The sequence below is a fragment of the Aethalodelphis obliquidens genome, unplaced genomic scaffold (genome assembly GCF_003676395.1).
Source record: "Aethalodelphis obliquidens isolate GAN/ISIS:26980383/991018 unplaced genomic scaffold, ASM367639v1 scaffold23, whole genome shotgun sequence".
NCBI classification, from domain to species: domain Eukaryota; kingdom Metazoa; phylum Chordata; class Mammalia; order Artiodactyla; family Delphinidae; genus Aethalodelphis; species Aethalodelphis obliquidens.
Window position 1 is genome coordinate 7,208,006 of NW_020837967.1, and position 24,587 is coordinate 7,232,592.

The 24,587-nt window shown below is 40.5% G+C and overlaps 2 protein-coding genes and 1 pseudogene across 13 annotated transcripts in view; all 3 read left to right on the plus strand.

Moving 5' to 3' along the window:
- DHTKD1 (dehydrogenase E1 and transketolase domain containing 1) overlaps window positions 1-13,246 on the plus strand; it is a 52,634-nt gene extending 39,388 nt beyond the window's left edge. For 3 of the 4 annotated variants that reach the window (XM_027121618.1, XM_027121619.1, XM_027121621.1), the window contains 5 exons: window positions 5,128-5,292; window positions 8,388-8,470; window positions 8,816-8,985; window positions 10,637-10,722; window positions 11,536-13,246. In XM_027121618.1, coding sequence (XP_026977419.1) covers window positions 5,128-5,292; window positions 8,388-8,470; window positions 8,816-8,985; window positions 10,637-10,722; window positions 11,536-11,640 — 609 coding nt within the window. In that variant the 3' untranslated portion in view covers window positions 11,641-13,246. Of the gene's footprint in view, window positions 1-5,127; window positions 5,293-8,387; window positions 8,518-8,815; window positions 8,986-10,636; window positions 10,723-11,535 lie in introns of those variants that run through there. The other variant, XM_027121620.1, reaches the window with a different exon arrangement.
- A 1,884-nt stretch (window positions 13,247-15,130) lies between these two features.
- Window positions 15,131-15,708, plus strand: LOC113628278 (60S ribosomal protein L17 pseudogene; annotated as a pseudogene).
- A 2,391-nt stretch (window positions 15,709-18,099) lies between these two features.
- SEC61A2 (SEC61 translocon subunit alpha 2) overlaps window positions 18,100-24,587 on the plus strand; it is a 27,993-nt gene continuing 21,505 nt past the window's right edge. For 2 of the 9 annotated variants that reach the window (XM_027121622.1, XM_027121629.1), the window contains exons 1-3: window positions 18,100-18,225; window positions 20,348-20,415; window positions 21,503-21,568. In XM_027121622.1, the coding sequence (XP_026977423.1) occupies window positions 18,219-18,225; window positions 20,348-20,415; window positions 21,503-21,568 (141 nt within the window). In that variant the 5' untranslated portion in view covers window positions 18,100-18,218. The other 7 variants (XM_027121627.1, XM_027121623.1, XM_027121625.1 and 4 more) reach the window with 7 other exon arrangements.

Sequence of the window (24,587 nt, forward strand, 5' to 3'; positions counted from 1 at the left end):
TTTTTTTTTTTTTTTTTTTTTTTTTTTTAGTATTTATTTATTTAGGCTGTGCCGGGAGTTAGTTGCAGCATGCAGGATTTTTAGTTGCAGCATGCGGGATCTTTAGTTGCAGCACGCGGGCTCAGTTGCGGCATGCGTGCGGGATCTAGTTCCCCGACGAGGGATGGAACCTGGGCCCCCTGAATTGGAAGTGTGGAGTCTTACCCACTGGACCACTCAGGGAAGTCCCTGAAAGTGCTTCTTATGCGGCAAATATCAGTAGTTTCCGAGTCAAGCTGATCATCGGAGTCATCTAGGGGCTTTTTATAAACAGAGATACGGTGACCAACCCCAGATCTAAGTAGTGATAGTATTTTTATAAAATGATTCGTGACCATTAAAAAATGTTAAACAACAACCGAGAAATTACCATTGTTATCTTTTGGTAAGAATCATTACCAATGCCTCTTTATGCATATTTCTAATATTTTATTATGAAAAATTTCGAACATACAGAAAAGTTGAAAAAACTTTACAGAGAGTATTCATATGCCCACTTGCTACATTCTACCGTTAATATTTTATTATATTTGTTTTATCATGTATCTATTCATCTGCCATCCCTCTATCCATAAATCCATATAATTTTTGGATGCATTTGAAAGTAAATGGAGACATCAGTACACATCACCCTAAGTACATGAATATCATTAATTATCTTAGCATACAGGCAGATAAAATATATAGAAAGGTGATAGATTAGTAGATAGGTAGATAGAACAGTAGCTAGATAAATGGATATAACTGGTTGGTAGATAATGACAGAAATCATTTCATAAAAATTAGATTACAGAAATAAATTGGAGGTAAATTAAAGAACTAGCTGTGAAATACAAAACTACAGTTTTTCAAAGAAATATATGAATGAGCATGCAAGAGATACAGTTTGGGAGTCATCAGTTTCTAGATGATATTTAAAGTCATGAGACTGGATGAAATTATCAAAAGAATGAGTACAGTTAGAGAAGAGCAGTTGCCCCCAAACTAAGCCCTGGGATAGACCAGCAGTTAGAGGCTGCAGGGAAGGAGAACACAGGAGGCTGAGAAGGAGCAACCAGTGAGGCTGGAGGAAGGTCCTAGAAAGCAAGTGAAGGATATGTGTTAAGAAGGAGGACGTATCAAGGCCAGTCAGGATAGGACTGAGAATTAGCCGTTGGATTTAGCAATAAAGGGTTCATTTGGTGGTTGGTAACTGCAGTTTGTTTAGGTGGAGTGGTATTAGGAGTATATGGAAGGAGGAAAGTTTAACTCTTTTGAAAAGTTTTGCTGCAAATAGAACAAGGAAGGGGGAAATTTGCACCAAGAGAGGTTCTTTTTGCTTTTTTTTTTTTTTTTTTTTTTTTGCGGTACGCGGGCCTCTCACTGTTGTGGCCTCTCCCGTTGTGGAGCACAGGCTCTGGATGCGCAGGCTCAGCGGCCATGGCTCACGAGCCCAGCCGCTCCGCGGCATGTGGGATCCTCCCGGACCGGGGCACGAACCCGTGTCCCCTGCATCAGCAGGCGGACTCTCAACCACTGCGCCACCAGGGAAGCCCTTGCTTTTGTTTTAAAGATAGGAGAAATAACAGCATGTTTGTATGCTGATAGGAATGATCCAGTAGAGAAGAAAATATTGATGTAGGAGAGAGAGTAGAATGACTGGAGTGATGGCCTTGAGAAAGCAGGATGGGCTGGTGTCCACTGCACAAGGGATTGGACCAGCTCTAGACAGCAGCATGGCAGGTTCCTCTCCAGAAGGCAGAGAATACGATGCAGATGATAGAACATGGTAGATGTTGTGGTGAAGGTCTGAGGAGATAGTCTTGGGTCATTAGCCGAGAGTGATGATGCAGGAGGAGATCCTGGGTTAAAGCTGTGAAATAGTCATCTGGAAGAGGAGGAGAATGAGTGAATTAGGGAAATAGAAGATAATAGTCTAAGAGCACTGAGGGCCCACTTAAGATTCTTGGTCAAGATTTTAAAGTGAGATCCATCAGTGCGATTGTGTGTTTTCTCCAGCTTCATTCCCTGCATAGGTGCAGAAATGGGACAGATGGAAAGTTGAGATTAACTCGGCTTGTGGTTTGGAGTGAAAAAATGTCAAAGGAGTTAAGGGTGTATGCAAAAGAATGATTATAATGATTGACTATGGAATTTAGCTTAAGTAAGGAGGAGGGAGGAGATGTGAAGGGTGAAGGCCAGTGAAAAGGTGATAGGATCAATATGTTGGTGGTATTGATGAGGCTGAAGGATTGATGGAGTCAAAGTATTAAAGGGAATTGAGCTAGAAAGGTAGGAAGTGGTGGTCAGAGTGGAATGGATAAAGTAGAGCTTATGGAGAGATCCCGTCATTGAAACCAGGATGTAGCCATGGAAACGGGTTGTTGAGGTAGGATGGAAGACAGAGTGATTGGAGGACAGGAGTTCAAGGAACCAAGTTGCCAGGGTTTTGAAAGGACCATCTACATATGCATTAAAATTACCAAGTCCGTGTTAATAATTTTCTCAAACCTACTTCATAGGATTACTGTGAGGCATAAAGGGTCAATATATGTAAATGCTTAGAACAGTAATCGACATTTATATGTTTGCTGTTTATTATTTTTATTATTATCGTTTCCTGTGCTTGCACTGGGATTACCTCAAGCTCTTTGTTTACACTACTAATTTTATTTTTAGCCCTGCAAAAGAATTAATATATCGATATGTAAAGTGAAGAGTGTTTGCTGTTTATATAAGCACTTGCTTACTTCATCTTCTTTCACTGTGATTATCTCAAGCTCTTTGTTCATGCCATTTCTCTCTTTTTTTTTTTCTGGTACGCGGGCCTCTCACTGCTGTGGCCTCCCCCGCCGCAGAGCACAGGCTCCTGACGCGCAGGCCCAGCGGCCACGGCCCACGGGCCCAGCCACTCCGCGGCACGCGGGATCCCCCCAGACTGGGGCACGAACCCGCGTCCCCTGCATTGGCAGGCGGACTCTCAACCACTGCGCCACCAGGGAAGCCCCATGCCATTTCTTTTTCATCCTGTCTGTTCTGCTTCTTGATGTTTCTTATTTATTTATTAGATTTGTAATGGTTGAGTTTGGTTCTCACTTGGTTTTCTTGGCATTGCACTCACCTTTCTTATCTAATTCTACTGTGTTATCTTTAAGACTATCTGCCCTTTAAAACACTGTTGTTTTTTAAAATTGTAAGAACACTTAACATGAGACCTACCCTCTTAACAGATTGTTAAGTGTGCATTGCAATACTGTTGACTGTAGCTACTATGTTGTACAGCAGATCTCTAGAACTTATTCATCTTACATAACTGAAACCTTATACCCCTTGACTAGCAACTCTCCATTTCCCCTTCCCCGCCCCTGGCAACCACTGCTCTGCTTTCTGCTTCTCTGAGTTTGACTATTTTAGATTGCTCATATAACTGGAATTGTGCAGTATCTGTATGTCACTTAGCATAATGTCCTCAGAGCTCATCTGTGTTACTGCAAAGTGCAGGATTTCCTTCCTTGAATAGGCTGAGTAATATTACATATATAGATAAAAATACCTGTATACCACATAGCACATTTCCTTTATCCATTCATCCATAGATGACCATTTAGGTTGTTTCCACATCTTGGCTATCATGAGTAGTGTTGCAATGAACATGGGAGTGCTCATACCTCTTTGAGATCCTGATTTCAGTTCTTTTGGTTAAATACTCAGAAGTGGGATTTCTGGATCATACAGTAATTCCGTTATTAGTTTTTTGAGGAGCCTCCAAGCTGTTTTCCGTAGTGACTATACCAATTTACTTTCCTACCAACAGGGTACAAGGGCTCCCTTTTCTCCACATCCTTGCCAATACTTATGTCTTTTGTTAAAATTGGCTGCCTTTTGCCTGCTATGTTCCTTTCTTTTTGTCCCCCCCCTTATAAAAAGTTATAAGGGGCTGTATAATATTTACATTGTTGCTATATCATTTTATTTCATCTTGTCTTTGATTATTTAGGGCAATTCTTCAAAACCATATAGTTTCCCTGAGAGGGTGTGGGTGAATTCCCCTTAATTTTCCTTCCCATTTGGTACCAATTTACCTTCTTAGAACAACAGTTGAGAATAGTCTCCAGTACATGAAGCCTGAGGACATGGCGTGGGAGGACATAGCTCTGCTGGACAGAGGGTTTATCTTGCTAAATTCCGGTGTCCCTTCTGAGATTCAATAGCTAAGCCCATACAAGGGTCCACTCCCTGGTCAGGGCTGTGTATCACTTCCGTGGGCCTCTCTTTCCTTGGCATGTCCTGGCCCTGGAAGTGGCAAGCCTGGCAGCCCCATCTGCCTCCACTGAATTCTGCAGAGGCTTCAGCCCTAGATTTTGCCTTTTTTTACCCAGGGTGCCACTCACACCCTGTCACCAAATTGGAGGAGCCCAGTAAAAATCTCAGGATTTTGTCAACTCACTTACTTTCCTCTGTACTGCTTCTTGATCAGGTTAGGAGACATGCCTCACGTTTCTGTCCCAGCAGGATCTTCTGCGATTTCATTCCTTGCCCTCAATTTTTCAACCTCGTTAGCTGCTCTCGTTCTTGTCTCTAAAACAAACTATACTTACATTTACTCCATCAGGACAGTGAGATTCAGATAGTGCATCCTTCCAACATCTTCACTCCACAGTCATCAGCATCTGTACTTTTCAAAAAGTCTCCTCCAGATGCTTCTTTTTTTTTAATTTTTAATTTTAACTTTTTTTGGTCATGCCACACGGCTGTGGGATCTTAGTTCCCTGACCAGGGATAGAACTCGGGCCCTTGGCAGTGAAAGCTCCAAGTCCCAACCACTGGACCACCAGGGAAGTCCCCACCTCCACATGCTTCCTGCAGTCAGCTGTGTTTGGAAAGAACCACGTTAAAACACGCAGACTTGGCCAATGGGGAGCCATCAGGCTTCTCCTCTGGTGAATTCTTCACAGGTCATAAATTGACCTTCTGGTCTTTTTCTATAATGAAGAGACACATCTCTTCTCCTGCTCATTGAGAGCCCCGTGTCCCTCTTAGGATAGCCTGTGCCCTTAGGATGGAGTGAGATGACCCGACTGTCTGCCCTGCCTCTCACTTCCCTCCCAGATGTGTGACAGCGTGGAGGAGGGCGTGGACGGGGATACCGTGAACATGTGCATGGCTCACCCCTCCACGCCCGCCCAGTACTTTCACCTGCTACGGAGACAGATGGTCCGGAACTTCAGGAAGCCCCTTATCCTTGCTTCTCCGAAGATGTTGCTCAGACTCCCTGTAAGTAGAAAACGCTGGTTATTAGTCTTTTTTCTCCTGTCATTTTTTTTCTGCTGCATTTTCGTCTCTTTTCTGTATCTGATTGTAGATGCAAATGACAGAAGCATCTCTTTGGTTTTAGTTGGCCATGCTGCTTTGTCGCTCCCTTTTTCTTTTTTTTTAACCTTTCAAGAATAACTAGAAATCTAAGTCGCTCTCAGTTTCATTGTCATGAAGGACAGAGCAATTATTATAACCCTGGCATCCCAGTCTGAGCAGAAATAATCTTTCAGGAAAAGTTTCAAAGTCCAAATGGTCTCAGCACTGCTATGTTGATAGTTGCAAGTTGGGAATTGAAAGTACTTTGATGAAAATGAGTGGTTTTAGTCATTGACTTTTATTTAGACTTTTTCTGTTAAATGATTTATCACCGGTAGACTCCATTTCAAACATTGTAACAATATAGCTTATCACTACCTGGCTTTACAAGAGTATATTTTCTCTTGGTTTACCAGAACTAAGTGTTAAGCGCACATGTTTTTTTAAATCATACAAATATGCTAGTTTTCAAGTGGCAGAGTTCAAGATAAGAAACACTGCTAAGCATGTATTTATCCCACCTGCTATAATTTTTGTCAGTTTTGTATGAGAGTCTGAATTAGGATTAACATTCAAAAAACCTCTGCATTTATTTGGTTGCCACTGCTGAGGTGAACTAAGTCGTTTAGGACTTGGCTGTTTGAGATGATCTTGTGCTTCTCACAAAGCTTATAGAATGTGTATTTGGAAGTGAGGGGTGTTGAGGGAAGCTGCCAGTGATTTGCCTTCACCGGTTGCCTTTTTTGGCGTTTCTAGCATTTGGAGGGGAGTAAGGTGACCCTTGTTCTCACAGTCGGTCAAGGGTACTTGAGTGATCCCAGAGTGAGCGCCCCCTTAAATTTTGCTCTCCAGGCCCCTCACCTGTCTCACCCCAGCCTCAGGGGTCAATAATGAGGAAATGCACTTCAAGTTCTTTCACCAATGGCTGAAAGCTCATTTGTTTGGTCTGCTTATTCTCTCTGTGAACAACCTTATGAATTTTGAGATGGTTTCATGAGCATCATGGGACATTCAAGACAAACAAATTCAGTCCCTTTACACCATCTTTCTGATGGGGCTGCCTTGACACCGATATTTTGAAACAGCAATGTGAAAGGAGCCAAGTCAAAATGTAAAGTTACTATAATTTTGCTCTGGGTCTTAGTAGCGGCATGTGGGATCTAGTTCCCTGACCAGGGATCGAACCCGCACCCCCGGCATTGGAAGGCAGAGTCTTAACCACTGTAACACCAGGGAAGTCCTGATCTGGGATTCTTGAACCCAACTTTCATTGTATCCCTAACATTGTCACCTGCTCTCTCAATCATAACTAAAAGGAGTGTAATGATATTAAATATAATGCATGTATATTATTAGGTATTGAGTGAACTATTAGAAGTTTTGTTGAGAATTTCTTTTGCTGTTTGAAACTGAAAATGAGTTCATTTTCTGGCCCTAATGCTCCACCCCTCTCCCCAAGTCTAATATACAACTTATTAAATAAGTGAAGCCTTCCTTGGGGAGCTTAAAAAATATCAACAGCTATCTTATAGACTTTCAAGTGAAGAACTACTCTTATTAAGTAGTCAAATATTTTCATTAAACATGTAAGTCCTTTTGTTAATGGAAAGTCAGTACAACCAGTATTGAATTCTGATTTCTTCCTGAAAATTGGATTATTGGTACAAGTGATCTAGCAGAATATAATAGCCAGCCTTCTCTATCCATGGCCCACTCAGAGATGACTTGCCATGTAGCAAACATGACTCAGGGGTACAGGGAGTTTGTCTGTCAAGTGGTACCAAAATCCCACCCCAGTTTCCCACCTAACTCTGAACTCTGAACTCTGAACCTTTTGATTCCTGCTGTAGGAAGTGGGGACTGACAAAAGGCTCTGTTCAGAAGGGAGAAAGATTGCCTCTATCACACATTATTTACTAATATGCATAGCTGAATAGCTAATATTAATTTTTTAGGTTATATACAATATCCCAGCATCAGTATGGCTGCCCTCAATGGCCTAGTCTAAATGTCATATACCCATTTGGGACTAGACTATAGGGAAACGAACTAGATGATAGCAAAAGGGATCAAATCCCTCACCTTGGCTTCATCAGTTTTCTACTTTAAGTTCTTTGCAACAAGTATTTATTTGCCACACCACGCAGCTTGTAGGGTCTTTGTTCCCTGACCAGGGATTGAACCTGGGCCCTTGGCAGTGAAAGCACTGAGTCCTCACCACTGGACTGCCAGGAAATTCCCAAGTATTTCTTTAAATTGGGCTCAGTAATAACATTTCTTTTCATCATGGAAATATTCATATGTTGTTCCTACTTGTTCTGTTTCGTTTATAAATTATAGTCAAAATCCTAAAGACAGAAATAATTGCCCAACTCAGCTATTCCGGTTCACAATATAAATTCTATAAAAGGTTATTTCTGATTCCAATTCCAAAAAGTTAAGGTGTAGTTTTTATTGATAATAAAGTTGAGTCATCACACTGCAATTTTTTTTTTTTTGGCTGCGTTGGGTCTTCGTTGTGGTGCACGGGCTTCTCATTGCGGTGGCTTCTCTTGTTGCGGAGCACAGGCTCTAGGCGCGTGGGCTCAGTAGTTGTGGCTCTTGGGCTCTAGAGCTCAGGCTCAGTAGTTGTGGTGCACGGGCTTAGTTGCTCCGCAGCATGTGGGATCTTCACGGACTAGGGCTTGAACCCGTGTCCCTTGCACTGGCAGGCAGATTCTCAACCACTGTGCCACCAGGGAAGTCCTCCACACTGAAATTTTGACTGTTAAAATTTATTGTGGCACCAAACAAAAGGTGATCTTATTTAACCTCAGAAAAATATTTTATTCTGAAGTAACAGAACAGATACTTTTGGGAAAGATATTTTGTTTAATAGTACATATGTTTACTTATAGCCCCAGGAGAGAATTTTGATACTAGTTTTTGGGAAAGATCCCTGATAAATAAAAGCATCTTCAGGTCCTTGCCCTTGGTTGATAGATTTGTGGCTTTTTTCTCCCCCTCCCCCTCCTTAGGCAGCTGTGTCAACTCTTCAAGAAATGGCACCAGGAACAGCATTCAAACCAGTCATTGGTGATTCATCTGTGGATCCAAAAAAGTAATCTGACGTGGAGCTCTGTTTTCATACTCTGCAGTAGATTTGTAGTGAGTGGGAAAACTAGTTCATGTTAAGTGAACCAAGCGACCCAAATCTTCTCTATCCTTATATAAGTCCTTTAAGTTCATGGGGTAGGAGTTAGAATATGCACAAAAGAGTGAATTTTGGAGGCATATGTTGCTCAAGAAGGTTGGCCAGGGCACAGCATGAGTGAACCCCACTACAACGCCCTTGCTGCTTCAATGGTGAAGCATTTAAATCTCTGTGGTCTCCCCTTTTCTTCTGCTACAGTTCTTACTTTAAGATATTTCTCCCCCGCCTCACTGTCCCTTTTCTACCCAACAGGGTTAAGAGTTTAGTGTTCTGCTGCGGCAAACATTTCTATGCCCTGCTGAAGCAAAGAGAATCTTTGGAGGCCAGGAAGCATGACTTTGCTATCATCCGAATGGAAGAACTCTGCCCTTTCCCACTGGATTCGCTGCAGGAAGAGATGAGCAAATACAAACATGTTAGAGGTAAAGGGTCCTTCTTATTAGACTTTTTTGGTTTTAAGTTACCTGAAACCTATTTGAACTATCTCAAATAAAAAGATGGTATGGGAGCAGTGAGAGTTATTAGAAAGTTGAATCTCATGGAATCTGGAGATATGAAAGTAATACAACTGAAGCCAATGTCTCTATGTCTTTTTTGGTGTCCCTTTGGGTGTCCCTTTCGTTCTCCCCCGCTTTCATATAAGACATCGAATTTCTTGAGTTTGGAGGGAATCAGTTCTATACAATCGTTTATGATACATCCGGTATAATTGTAAAAGATAAGCCTTTTCAACAGATGGGGCTGGAATGATTAGATATCTATGTGCACCTTATATAGAAATTAACTCAAAGTTGATCACAGACCTCAATGTAAAACTATAAAACTTCTAGAAGGAAGTGGATGAAAATCTTCCTGACCTTGGGTTAGGCAAGAAGTTCTTAGACATAACACCAAAAGCACGTTCCAGAAAAGAAAAAGTAGATTTTACCAAAATGAAAAACTTTTGCACTGCAAAGAATATAAAAAAGACAAGCCACAAACTGGAAGAAAATATTTGTAAAAACATATCTGACAAAGGACTCTCCAGAATGTTGAAAGAGCTCTGAAAACTCAACAGTGAGAAAACGTATAATCCAGTTTTTCAAAAGGTGCAAAAGAATTGAACAGTCATTTTACCAAAGAACCAGATGGCAAATACCCATATGAGAAGATCATCAACATGATTAGTGATAGGGAAATGCAAATTAAGCCAAAATGAGATATGGCTACATACCTATTAGAATGGCAAAATGAAAACAAAACAATGTCAAGGACTGATCAGGATGCAGAGCAACTGGGACCTTCATTCACTGCTGGTGGGAATGCAAACTCGTACAGCCACTCTGGAAAACAGTTTTGTCAGTTTCTCATGCAGTTACACACAGAGTTTCCTTACCACGCAGCAGTCCCACTCCTAGGTATTTACTCAAGAGAAAGGAAAAACCCATATGTGAATATTTATAGTGGCTGTATTCATAATTGCCCCAAGCTGGAAGCAACCAAAACATCCTTCAACTGGTGAATGAAGAAAATCTCATTGTGCATCCCTACAGTATCATGCTCCTTAAGAGTAAAAGAGAGTGAACTATTGCTAGCGGCAAAATGACCAACAGATTTTGCTAATTCACAGAAGCCCAAACCAAAAGGCTGTATACTGTGTGATTCCACTTACCTGATGCTCTGGAAAAGGCAAAACTTCGGGGATAGAGGAAAGATCGGTGGTTGCCAGAGGTTGGGGGTGGGAGGAAGAGCTGAGCACAAAGGGTCAGGATGAGGGAATATTTGGGGTTTAGAGAATTGTTCTGTATCATGATTGTGGTGATGGATACATGACTATGCATTTCTCAAAAAAAAAAGACAACACTGTGCCATATTGGAAAGGTAATAATATATTTACTTGAGGATATATGTGTATGTGTGTGTGTATGTATATATATGTAACTATGTATGTATATGCGCCTATATACATATATAACATGTATAGTATACGTATGTGTATGTATGTGCACACACATGCATATATAGTGTGTCTGTGTGTGTAGTATGTTGTATATATTTACTTGAGGTACTGAGATGAACTTTCTTCTTTCATAGATTTTATTTGGAGTCAGGAGGAGCCTCAGAACATGGGTCCTTGGTTTTTTGTTTCTCCAAGGTTTGAAAAGCAACTGGCCTGCAAGGTGATAGCTCTTTCTCCTTTGCAGTGTTTTGTGTGTGTCCCTTTTCTCCTGTTGGAGTGCCACCAAATAGGTTTATCCCCTATTATCAGTCCAAAGCTTCTAGAGATAAACTAAAATATAAAACCTAGTTTTAGGCTCCTTTTTCAGACTAAACTTCTGAGTGTTTAGCAAGATGTATATGTGTAGCTACTAGTATCATGTTAAAAAACAAAACAAACACAATGATTATACTCGAAAAGGTAGAAGACCTACCTGTCGTCTACCGTTCCCATTAGCCTACTCAGCATTCTTGTCCCAAAGGTCAGTATCCAAGCCCCGGGAGAGGAGAGCGATGAGCTCGCTTGTTTTACAGTGACACTTATTCCAGGCCCACCTGCAAAGCTGGTAGACATCGGAGGCCAAATTCTTTGTTATGTTTTAGGAAGAGGAAAACAAGGAGAACAGTTGTGTTTCTGTTTATCTTTCTATTCTGCTTTGATTAAAATTCAGGTCACTTGATACCAGTTTAAGGCACTCAAATCATTTTCACCTGTAAATAGTTCTAATTTAGGAAACTCTACAGCTAAAACCAACTAACAGTTACCTAAGACTAGGACAGATTCCAGAATATGTCTCACCTTATCACGCCTGGAATTTAGTTTTCAGTTGTGACATAGATCTGCCTGCAATCTATTTTATGTAACCCATTATTTTCCAAAAAGGTGATTTATAGTTAAACAACTTCAGAGAAATACATGCACATCCCTGGACGAGCTAAGCAGAGCTCTGGTCTAGTCCGAATGTCATTGTATTTCTTTTCTGCTCCAACGCTAGCTCCGTCTGGTGAGCCGACCCGCGTTGCCGGTACCTGCTGTAGGAATCGGCAGCGTTCATCTAGAGCAGCATGAAGAAGTCCTCGCCAAGACCTTCACCCAATGATGCCCTAAAGAGAAACACTACTTACTTGTAAGAAAACTGCCATAAAAAGAAAGGCTCGCCTCCTCCACTCTCTCCTCCTTCCATTAGGTGCCACAAAAAGAATATATTCCTCGAAGATGTTGGGATTGATGAGGACAGAGGAGAGGTTAATCTAGAAGAATACATGGAACAGCCAAAGGAATTGTTCATCAAGACGTGAATCCTACAAGTCGCTTTCGTCCTTAAAAGTACCATAGTGTTATATTCTGTTAGACCTGCGTGGGTTGTAGAGCTAGGTCCTTATCCGGATGTTTCCAGACTCGACTCTTTCTAATTAACTGGCTGTACCCAGGAAAAGTTCTTGAGTCTGAATTTATAGTTGCATAGGGATTACCTCAACATTACCTCCCTATTTTCTTGATGCATGTGACTTTCATGAATTTTCCCTTTTTTTTTTTTTTTTAATTTTCCCTTTTTTATTCAAAGTCCCTGACTACCTGTATTTTCAATTTATGTCATCTCTGGTACTGCTTTCCAGCCACTGTGAAAAATGTTTCACCAAATCATTTTCACCTGTAAATAGTTCTAATTTAGGAAACTCTACAGCTAAAACCAACTAACAGTTACCTAAGAATAGGGCAGATTCCAGAATATGTCTCACCTTATCATGCCTGGAATTTAGTTTTCAGTTGTGGCATAGATCTCCCTGCAATCTATTTTATGTAACACATTATGTAACACTATAGCAAAACTGTATTATTCCTGATTTGTGTTCTTCAAGATCACTATTTTACCCATTATCCTTAAATATAGGTCTTATTAAATATAAACCTCCGGGTGTATGACCCTTTAGCACAGTATTATCAAGCTGAGTTATAGTTACGATGAAATTGATTAGTGGTCTACTTTGCCGTAGTATCTTTTTTCTTTTTCCTTAAATTGTTCTTGCCGCGATACCTTAATATTTTTAATTACCTCTGGGTGTCTGATATGGGGATTTCAGCCCCTGGTTGATCATCAGCCTTGCCTCTAAAAGTCCCTGCTGTCATATGATGTTAATTTGTGATACTTAAGGGTCACTTTAACTTTGATAGCAGGAACTTCCCAACATCAGGCACTTTCTGGATTTCTAGAGGTCACCAACCCACTCCCTTATTCTGAAATTAAGCTTATAACTGGAAGTATAACTAAATATCAGCAAACTGTGTACACTTACCTGGCTTGGTGCTGCAGAGCACTACCATGTACCATGCTTGTGCTGGGACACTGTTTTTCTCAGAAATGGGGGAAGTACCGGGGCCCTGTAACACCCTCTCCACTTTTACTGGCAACTTTTAATGTCTTTCAGAATCAATGTATAGGTTGTTCTGGCCACAGCAGTAGATTCGTGATTCACATCTTAAACGTGTACATTAGTGTACTGATTTACCGTTTCTGTAATATTCACATCCCTTTTATTCCTATACACGTGAATGCTTTCTTCCTTCGCCAAGCCTTATAAATCATGTAGCTTAGTGTCACACATGTCAACCAGTAAAATTACAAAGGTTTGCTTAATGAGAATGGTTATCAATGTTGTATATTGAACTAGAAAAAAAAAAAAGCACAGTGCCATTTTTTTTTCAGATCTCTCGGTTTCTTGAGTTAAAACATTTCAAAAGTCTGAGCACAAAATGAGATGGAAAACCAGATATTTTTTAGTTGAGATCTCTCCAGATTTCTAACTTTACTCCTCACGAGTCTGTTTCCTGTTACATCTCCAACCTGAGCCGTGAAATGTCTTCTGTATCTTAACCTTACTCTCAATCACCAGTGCAACGTGGATCAGCATTTTGAATTACCTTGCAGGAAGAGGCCATTTGAAGAATTCCAGATCTAATACTCACATAATAAAGAACGGGATAAATATATCAATAATAAAGTAAAATATTTTAAAAATTGATAATGTGGTATTAATATCCCATTAATGTAAATCTATGCTAGAAGCACAGAGTCTGAACCACTGGACCGCCAGGGAAGTCCCCCAAATTTTCTTTTTTATAAGAACAATTTTGCTCAGTTTTCCTATATTTTCCGTACACATACTATGAGCAAAAATATTCTAAAGCATAGCCGTTTTGGGGCTGACTGTATTACCTTTGAAGTTTTATTATTTTAAAAAATTCCTCGGCTGGCAATAGAAACAGTATCACTTTTGCAAAATTGAAGAAATATGGTTTTAGCAATTAAGGGTTACACAGGAAGGAAGTCACAGATTAAGAATCAAGACTTTTGGTCAAAGAAAGACAAATACCATATGATATCACTCATATGTGGAATTAAAATATGATACAAATAAACTTATTTACAAAACAGAGACAGACTCACACACCTGGAAAACAAATTTATGGTTACCAAAGGGCAAAGGGGGTGGGGGAGAGATAAATTAGGAGCTTGGGATTAATGGATATCACTACTATATATAAAATAAATAAACAACAAGGTCCTGCTCTATAGCACAGGGAACTGTATTCAATATCCTATAATAAACCATAATGGAAACAAATCTGAAAAAGAATATATATATGTATGTATATATGATATTGAATCACTTTGCTGTACACCTGAAACACTGTAAATCAACTATACTTAGATTTAAAGAAAGAAGGAAAGAAAGAAAGAATCAAGACTTGGGTCTTGAGGTTCCTCAAGCCTTACCTAATTTCTCTTAGATGTACTTGCATATTTGGTTTACATTTTTAAGCTTCTCAGAGGATTCAGGCTAAAACTATTAAATTTTGGGGAAATTTGGACAAAATGTTTAAATCCTCAATATTTGTAACACACTATTACACAAGTAGACAATTCCTAAATTATTCTATGGAAGTAGTAATTCACTGTCATGTTTGTATTTAAATCTGATAAAGCACAATCTAAAGCAGGCTGTTAGTTCCCCATGGCTAGCTGCAAAATCAGTTAATTTTAGCAAACTTTTAATAAAAGTACACTACTTTAGTGTTGTTTCCCTGTGTCTTCTCTGACTCACATGAAGAACCAGCTATAATGGAACAAAGATATGATCCTGTAAGAGTAGAATGGTATTTCCTCAATAAATAGTTTATTGAACATGTGTTGCATATATGGCATTGTTCTGGACATTAGAAACACATGAAATTTAGAGATAAAATGGGTTGCCCACTGCCCCAATGGACTAATAATCTGAGAAGACAAAATACTTTACATGCAGAGAGAGATTCTTGCTGAATGTGCTTAGAACAAGGGGGAAGGTCATGATAGAGTGATATTCCTGATAGATGTAGATTAGGTGGCGTCTTGTGGTTATGCAAGGAAAAGTCCTGAGTGGCAAGTAGTAGCAGAAAGACTGAAGAATCTTGGAAAGGGAATTCACAAAAGTTATCTAGGGTATATTCCCAGCTTGTTCCCAGGCTTTTCCTTGAACCAGCGAGCTGTCCCAGAAACAGGTAGTAAAGAGAGAACTTTTCTGGTAAGGGGCCTGAGGTGACCTCTAAAAATGGTTTGCTATTCAGTTAACCCAGAAAACCCCACAAAATCATGCAAGTCAAGAGGTTCAAATCTTCATGTTCACTTTAAGAACACTCATGAAACTGCCCAGGCCATTAAGGTATGCATATCCGAAAAGCCACCAAGTATCTGAAGGATGTCACTATAAAGAAGCAACGTGTGCCATTCCGTTGTTACAGTGGTGGAGTTGGTAGGTGTGCCCAGGCCAAAGAGCGGGGCTGGACCCAGGGTCGGTGGCCCAAAAAGAGTGCTGAATTTTTACTGCACATGCTCAAAAATGCAGAGGGTAATGCTGAACTTAAGGGCTTAGATGTAGAGTCTCTGGTCATTGAGGAAATCCAGGCGAACAAAGCCCCAACGATGTGGTGCAGGACTTACAGAACTCATGGCCGGATCAACCATACATGAGCTCTCCCTGCCACATTGAGATGATCCTTACTGAAAAAGAACAGATTGTTCCTAAACCAGCAGAGGAGGTTGCCCAGAAGAAAAATATCCCAGAAGAAACTGAAGAAACAAAAACTTATGGCCCGGGAATAAATGCCGCACAAAATAAATGCAAGTAAATGTTAAAAAAAAAAAAAAAAGAGAGAGGTACAGGCCACTCTTCTCCTTCTGTCAATTAGATTTTCAATTTAGCTCATCTTTATTGAAAGGATTCACGAAATTAGTTCACAATCTAGTGTCAAAACTGTATTTAAGTCCAACACTTGCAGGTAACTGAAAATGATACAAAAATTAAATAAGACCCTCCCTGCTATCCAGAAGTTTATGGTGTACTAGGGGAGATTAGGCAAGTATGAAAATGACTAAAACAAAGTAGAATGAGAGAAGAATGAAGTCACAGGATGTGCAGTGATGATTATGGCAGATTGCATTTTCCAAAAGGCCAGAGTCGTATTTTGTGTCCCACAAGCTCTTCCAGAATCTTACCACATCCTCACCTGGAGGTGGAGTCTATTTCCCTTCCCTCTTGAAGTTGAGCAAGACTTTGTGGCTGCCTCTATAAATGCAATGCACTGAAAGTGGTGCTGGGTCACTTCCAAGGACATGCCTTGGTACCCAGCTGCCATGTTGTGGGGAAACCCAGGCCACATGGAGAAGCCACGTGGAGATGTTGGAGCTGACAGCTTCTGCTGAGGTCTTAGCTGACAGCCAGCATCAAATGCCAGACTTGTGAGAGCGCCTTCTGATAATTCAAGTCCCCAGCCTTGGACCTGTTGCAGATGACCCCAAGTGGAGCAGAGACTCATGCAAGCCCAGCCTAAATTGCCATATATATATGCCATATATATATATATATATATATATGTATGTGCATGTATGTATATGTACATAACTTTGTTTAAAGACAAACACAGCTGGACACTAAAGTGCTAAGGACAGATTTTATTCAGTAATATACTATGTGTTGCATTAGGGAAAAGAATCCAGTGTGAATTAAACCCAACTTTGATTTGGACAAAAGTGACTGGCCTTTTAAGAGGAGAGTGAGAGAATAGGAAGAGGGCAGTGAGTGGAGGCTCAGTAGAGTCAGGAAAGTGAAAAATTAAGTGAAAAAAGCTGGAAGGTTTGGTCCATGTGAAACCCATCCAGGTTTGTTAACTGGTGCTAATGGAAGTTAAGCTCCTATCCTTCCACAGAAGTTGGGAGCCAGAGATCCTGCCTTCAAGTGTTGGCTGGAAGAAACGGTAAATTCTTTTGGCAGCCTTGAGCTTTCCCAGGCAGATATTTTAAGGGGGCTACGGACAGCCTAGGGTGGAATTGTGTGGTGCTTGTTCCACCTCTTTATAGGTCAAGGTAAGGCCTAGTGGAGAAAGGGCTCAGAGGAGCCTGGCTAGAGTGTGGTCAAGGGGAGGCTGTGGGTGTGTGTGTGTGTGTGTGTGTGTACTTTGCTTCTTTTTTAGACATACATCTAAGCATTAGAACAGATCATTGGATTTGGTGATTATAAGTCATTAAGTGTCCTTTGAAATAGCTTGCTTCAGCAGTTGTTAGAGCAGAAGTTACATTGCAGGGGTTTAAAATTTGAGTAAAGAAAATAAATTTGAGGGCCTGCCATGTGTCAATCTCTTCGTTCATTTAGTTTTCACACCTGTAGGCTGTGGCTATCACTATCCTTATTTTACTGATGTAGCTCAGAAAAAATTAATTGCCCAAAGCCATTAAGAAGTAGGAGGGACTAAAATGTACGGCCTAATACATTAGGAATTAGGAATCTAATGTACGGCCATTAGATTCCTAACACTGCATGCGTTCCCTTACACTACGCCGTCCAAGAAGAGACAAAAGAGATTAGTCCAGAGGGACAAAATTCTGATGTATTTCGGAGAAGCTAAAGGAGCGTGAGTGGTAGACAGTGGAGGGAATTCTCCGGCGGTCCAGTGGTTAGGACTCCTCGCTTTCACTGTGGGTTCAATCCCTGGTGGGGGAACTAAGATGCTGCAAGCTGCTCCGCGAAGCCAAAAAAAAAAAAGTACTAGATAGCAGAGAGTTCAGAAGCTATTAACTATAGACAAAGAGTCACAAATTTCTGAAAACTTCCTAGTGGTTCCAATAACATGGAAGCAAAATAAAAAGGTTTGGGTCACGCCGGCTCTGGAGGCGTCTCAGCCCCAGTCCTGGGTATCGAACCCCGGCCCGCGCTCCTGGGGCGGCCGCTCTGGCTGGGTGCTGACCTGCCCCGCGGGGCGCTCGGGAGCCGCGGTCGAGGAGACGGCCCTTGCTGGACACTGAGCTCGGAGAGGTACTTATAACGGATAAGCCCTGGCGGCCCTGGCCTCACAGAGGCTCCCAGCTCCCGGAACCCACTGGAGGACGCCCACGGGAGAGCCGGCGGTGGCCATGGCAACGCGGCGGACGTCAGCTGCGCCGGCGGCCAACGGCCAGGCTGTTGTCGGGGGGCGGGGCCTGCCAGGGCCTGGCTGGGTGGGCGCGGGGGTCACGTGGACCGGGGCGGAGCCTGCGCGGGGCGGGCCGGAGCGTGTCGGGAGCGGGTGCCGAGGCCCGAGCCGCGGGACCCGAGCGAAGGCCGCGCTGAGGTCGCAGGGCCCCGCCGGGCCGCTCTAGCCGCCGCCATGGGCAGTGAGTAGCGGCGGCGAGGCCTTCGCCGGGGGCGCGGGCGCCGACGGGCCGCGGGCGGTGGGGCAGGCGAACGCCCGGGAGCGCTTAGCCCGCGGGCCGGGGAGACGCGGGCTGCGCCGGGCCGCTGAGGAGGGCGCGAGCCGGGGGCCTCCGCGGAGGCTCCTCCAGCCGTGCGAGGCCTCGCCCAGGCCGGCTGCGGGGTCGGGACCCGGAGGTCCGGGGTCTGCGCATCTTGGTGGGTGGCGAGGAGCGGCGCACGGCGCGGAGAGGCCATTGGTTTTGGGGGCGGGGAGTTAGGGAACCAGGGGAAACCTGGACCACTTTTAATTTTTCAGACAGGAGCTTAGGAAACTCATATTTTTAGTCCCAAATCACCGTTCTTTGGCATGTTAGTTGTGATGAATGAGGGTTCCTGACTTGTTTCATTTTTTAAAAAGTGATGCATGGCGTGTAGTTTCGGGGAGGAAAGGAGGCGATTGGTGGCATAAAGTTTTCTTTAAAATTTTCATTTCAGTCATTCTGTAGTGTGTACTGAAAACTAAACGTGTCTCAGGTTGTGTAAGCCTTAGGGACAAGGCCTTGCATAATGGGGATCTTTTGAGGGCCCTCTCCCAAACCCTCAACACCAGGAACCTTCACATAGCTGTTGGGGTGACTGTTGTATGAGTGGATTCCCGCAAACCCAAGCTGTGCACCCACTGGCCAGCTAGCTAACTAGTGGACATTTGGGGGAAGCTGGAAAGGAAGTGGAGGAGACCCTTGGTCTTGAATTAGCGGTATAATGGGTTAAATTCTGCAGCACAAGAATAGACAAGTGGCAGACAAAAAAGCATTGCTTTTTACATAAATACTCCAACACGGATGATCTTAAGCCAAGAGATCAGGGAGGGGAGCTTGGGTGGAAGTGGGAAGGAAAAGGGGTAAAGGGGTTCTAGGAAGTTTCCCGATGTGATTGACATTGGTTTTACATTAGAGATGAACACTTTCATAATTCAGATTTGCTTTCCAGATCGTCTGAAATGGTACTTGGGTAACAAAACATCTGCCCATGAGAATTTCTGAATTCTATCAAACATCAGTGGCTGCCATCATTTTGAGAGGTTTTATAAAAAGACAGTATAGTCAGATCAACGATACTTCAATAAAATAAATTTAAAAAATATATAGTGTGGTCAACTTTTGGCTAACTGCTGAAGTGTAATTACCCATGTCAGTTTAAAAATAATATCCTGATGTTCATATATACAGAATCCAGTGTTTGTAAGGGAAGATGATCATGACTAATACCTAGTTGTGGCTTTTTGTGTTTCTGTACGTTATAGACGCTGGCAAAGACTGAGAGATTATCATCTTCATCCTTCAGTTCTTTGGCAGGACTTTGACTTAAGCCGTGCCAGAAGAGAGTGCCTATCCTTAAAGAACCTTGGTTTATCTTTTCAATATTATGAGTTGTCTGGGAAAACAGTACTTTCTAATGAAATGTAGTTGTCATTCTCTGGGCTGATGATTGTACATACACAAGTACTTTGAGATCCTTTTGTGGGAGAGTGACCAAGCAATGAATAGCGACTTAGTGAAATGAAGTAGAGATTGTATACAGTACTTTGAAAACCTACCTATAGAAGGTTGTTCCCTGATCTGTCTCATTTATGCATTTCAGCATTTTTCAGTCCCCAATTAAGTCAGTCCTGCAGTTACAGCCCATTTCCTGTTGTACTTTCCTTCTCTGATATGTCCTATTTCCTTCTGTAATGCATGGTCTTGTGAGTACACTGCATTTGCTCCTTTTGATGTAGTGGTGCTCACTGAATTATTCCTTTTCTGTATATATAAAAGGGGTGGGATTCAAGCATGAGGAAGCAAAATTGTGGTACAAGGATACTTGTATTACTTTGCTTCTGCTGACTAGCCCTTAAACCCTTCGGGCTCCTTTGCCCCGTGAATTATTTCTCTTCCCTTATGTATTTGAAATGGCGAGCATTATGGTTAATTCATTTTGGGGGGTGTGGATGGGATGGATTGCCATTAAAAGAAAACATTTGTATTTGACTCTGTGAAAAGATACATCTCTTTTTAAAAACTTTGTAATAGGGACATTTATTCTTTTTTTATTTTTTAACAGTCAAATTTTTAGAAGTTATCAAACCTTTCTGTGCAGTTCTACCAGAAATTCAGAAACCTGAAAGGAAAGTAAGTATAGTATTTTAGAAATATAGAGTGTGGCTAAATGACTTATTCTGTTAAACTATCTAGATTGATTTATTTTCCCCAATGTTTTTCTGGTTGTAATTGGAAAAATATTACCTGTTCCTTCTTGCAAGAGGCACAAAGTGAATAAAACTAGTGTAGACCTTTTAAATCTAGTTTATCTCATGGTTTCAAAACTGACTGTTCTTTAAGTTGTAACGTTTCCAAACCAAGTGTTTCTTTGGTCTGTGTGTTATAAGATATAGTATTCTCCTGTCCATTGTGGTCTACCGCACTAGGAATGACCCAGTCTGTTGGGTCAGTTTTGATGAGTACAACTGTTGCACATAAATGGATTGCAACTGTGCAGTTTTATACCTCCCATTTCTTGATTCGTTCAGTACAAAGAAAAAAAATCACAGAAATGCATTCGGAGGATATTGACCACATCTAATTGTTCTTCCATCATTGTACGCCTTTGGAACTGAGGCATTTCTATTCCAGAAATATTGTTAATCCCAAACTGGTCAGTTCCCAGACATTGCTCTTTTACTGTATGTTCAATTTCACATGGAACTAACCAGAATAGGGACTAAAAAGAGTAAAGTAAGACTTCTGTTAAACTTACTGTTTATTTAGAAGTATATTTCTTTTTTTATTGCTTTGAGGTTATAAAAATAGTTGTTCCAGTTACATGTAAGGCATCCCAAGAAACTTTAGCTTTTCATATTCTATGAAACATTCACAGAATAATATTACAGGCAGTCCTAGCTTTCCACAATACAGTGTTAACTGAAATGTGTGCATATTAGATCTGTGTCTTTTCATCCTTTTCAGTCTCAGTTAATGTGGTACAATGCCTTGAGGCCAGCCTGTATTTAAGTTGTACTTAATTCTGGGAAAAGTAAAGGAAGATGTCTGAGAAGTTTAGCTGTTTGCTTTAGCTGCTACTAACTAGGGCGAGAGTATTTTAAGAGTAAATAATAGGAGCATGTCATGATGGGGAATGCTGGTTAAGGTTTAATATGGATTTTTCTTTATATTTGCTATTTCTTGGTTTTGATTGATCATTCTTTGTTTTCTTGCACAGATCCAGTTTAGAGAGAAGGTACTATGGACTGCTATAACTCTCTTCATCTTCTTAGTATGTTGTCAGGTATGTAACCAAACATTAAACAAATGTCTGTACTGTTATTCTAAGGTCTTGGTTGGTTAGAATTTGAGAAACTTATTTTAGTTCAGATAGTAAATATACTGAATTATTTTGAGCAACATCATTTTTTTAAAATTATTTTTAATTAACTGTAGTTGATTTACAATGTTATCTTAGTTCTAGTGTACGACAAAGTGATTCATTATACATATACATATTTTTTTTTCATATTCTTTTCCATTATGGTTTATTACAGGATACTGAATATAGTTCCCTGTGCTATACAGTAGGACCTTGTTGTTTATCCATTATGTATATAATAGTTTGTATCTGCTAACCCCAACCTCCCAATCCATCCTCTCGCCCCACCCTTGGCAACCACAGGTCTGTTCTCTATATCTGTGAGTCTGTTTCTGTTTCATAAATAAGTTCATTTGTGTTATATTTTAGATTCCACATATAAGTGATATCATATGGTATTTGTCTTTCTCTTTCTGACTTACTTCACTTAGTATGATAATCTCTGTGTCCATCCATGTTGCTGCAGATGGCATCATTTCATTCTTTTTTATGGCTAGGTAATGTTCCATAGTATATATGTCTGTGTATATGTTCCTATATGTGTGTGTGTATATAATACACACACACACACACACACACACATACACACCCCACATCTTCTTTATCCATTCATCTGTCAATGGACCTTTCCTTTAGATTGCTTTTGTAAATAGGAGCATCATCATTTTAATCTGAGTTGATAGTGAAAATGGTTATCTTCTACTGTGTATTTCTTTTGGTTTACTAGTGGGTTTGAACATATTTTCTTTTTTCCCCTTACTTTTCAGTTAATGATCTTTACCTATTTTTTCCTTGAGATTTTTAAAATTGATTTATGACAGGTTTTTTATTTTTATTTATTTATTTATTTATTTTGCGGTACATGGGCCTCTCACTGTTGTGGCCTCTCCTGTTGCGGAGCACAGGCTCCGGACGCGCAGGCTCAGCGGCCATGGCTCACGAGCCCAGCCGCTCTGCGGCATGTGGGATCTTCCTGGACCGGGGCACGAACCTGTGTCCCCTGCATCGGCAGGCGGACTCTCAACCACTGCGCCACCAGGGAAGCCCCTATGACAGGTTTTTATATATAAAAGTGTTAAATCTTTGACATGTATAGGGCAAATATTTTTCCACTTTGTTTGCTTTTAATCATGTTGTAAATTTATGTATTAATTAAAAAATCCCCAATAGCCAAATTCTAGAATCCTAGGGATATTCTGTGTTTATAAATTAATAAAGTTCAATGATGCTTTTTAGTAAAATTTCACAGAGATTAAGTTCATAAAATGAGGATAAAATGTGACCTGCCCATGTCACAGGGTTATTGTATTGTGAGGATTAAATTAGATAATTTAAGTAAAGTTCTTTGAGGGTTTGAAAAGTACCAATATACATATAAGAAAGTTTAAATAAATTACATGAGGAAGGAGTAGAACAAATAAAGTCCATAATCTGGGGAAAAGCCAAATTTATTTTTTTGAAAAGTGAAACTATTTGATCATTAAAATATTTTACTATTATACTTTGTTGGAAATTCTTTTGCGTGGTCAGGGAGAGTGAACTTTTGAAAAACACAGACAAGTAGAAAAAAAGAAGAATCATCCATATTCCTACCATCTTGTTTTAACATCTTGGAAATTCCCCTCCCCTCCATTAAAAAAAAAAAATCAACTTTTTAAGGGTACAATTTATGTACAGCAAGATATACTCATTTCTAAGTGTACATTTTAAAGAGTTTTGACAAATGTATGCATCTACATACCTACTATCTCAGTGGGTATAGAACATTTCTGTTACTCCAGAATGTTTCTTGTACTCTTAGTCAGTTCCCACCTCACCCCATTCTCAGGCAACCACTGATCTGCTATTTCTATAATTTGATTTGTCTTTTCTAGAATTTCATGTACATGGAGTGATACAGTGTCTAACTTCTTCATCAGCTTTTTGAGATTCATCCATGGTGTTGATTGTATCCATGTTGATTGTATCACAGTTTGTTCATCTTGTCACCTGTTGTTGGACATTCGGGTTGTTTCCACATGTTGGCTATAACAAATAAAGTTGCTATGAACGTTCCCGTACAAGGCTTTCTGTGGATATTTGTTTTCATTTCTCTTGGGTGAATACCTATGAGTAGAATTGCTAAGGTTTATGGTAAATGTATGTTCAACTTTGTGAGAAACTAACTCTTTTCCAAGTGGTCCCATCAGCCGTATAGGAGTTCTGGTTGCTCTGCATCGTTGTTTATTCTTAGTATTGTTCAGCATTCTAATATTAGCCATTCTAATGGATGAGGTTTTTTTTCATTTTTATTGTAATTGAAGTATAGTTGATTTATAATATTGTGTTAGTTTCAGGTGTACAGCAAAGTGATTCAGTTATATATATATATATTTTTTTCAGATTATTTTCCATTATAGGTTATTATAAGATATTGAATATACCTTCCTGTGCTAAACAGTAAATCCTTGTTGCTTATCTATTTTATGTATAGCAGTTTGTATCTGTTAATCCTGTACTTCTAATTTATCCCTCCCCCATCTTTCTTTCCCCTTTGGTAACCATAAAGTTTATTTTCTATGTCAGTCTGTTTCTGTTTTGTTTATAGATTCATTTATGTTATTTTTTAGATTCCACATGTAAATGATATTTGTCTTTCCCTGACTTAATTCACTAAGTATAATATTGTCTAGGTCCATTCATGTTGCTGCAAATGGCAATATTCCATTCTTTTTTATGGCTGAATAATATTCCATTGTACACACACACACACACACACACACACACACACACACACACACACACACACACACACACACACACACACACACACACACACCTTAAACCAGTTGCCTGCTGATGGACACTTAGGTTGCTTCCGTGTTTTGGCTGTTGTAAATCATGCTGCTGTCAACATTGGGGTGCATGTATATTTTTTTTTTTTTTTTTTTTTTTTTTTTTT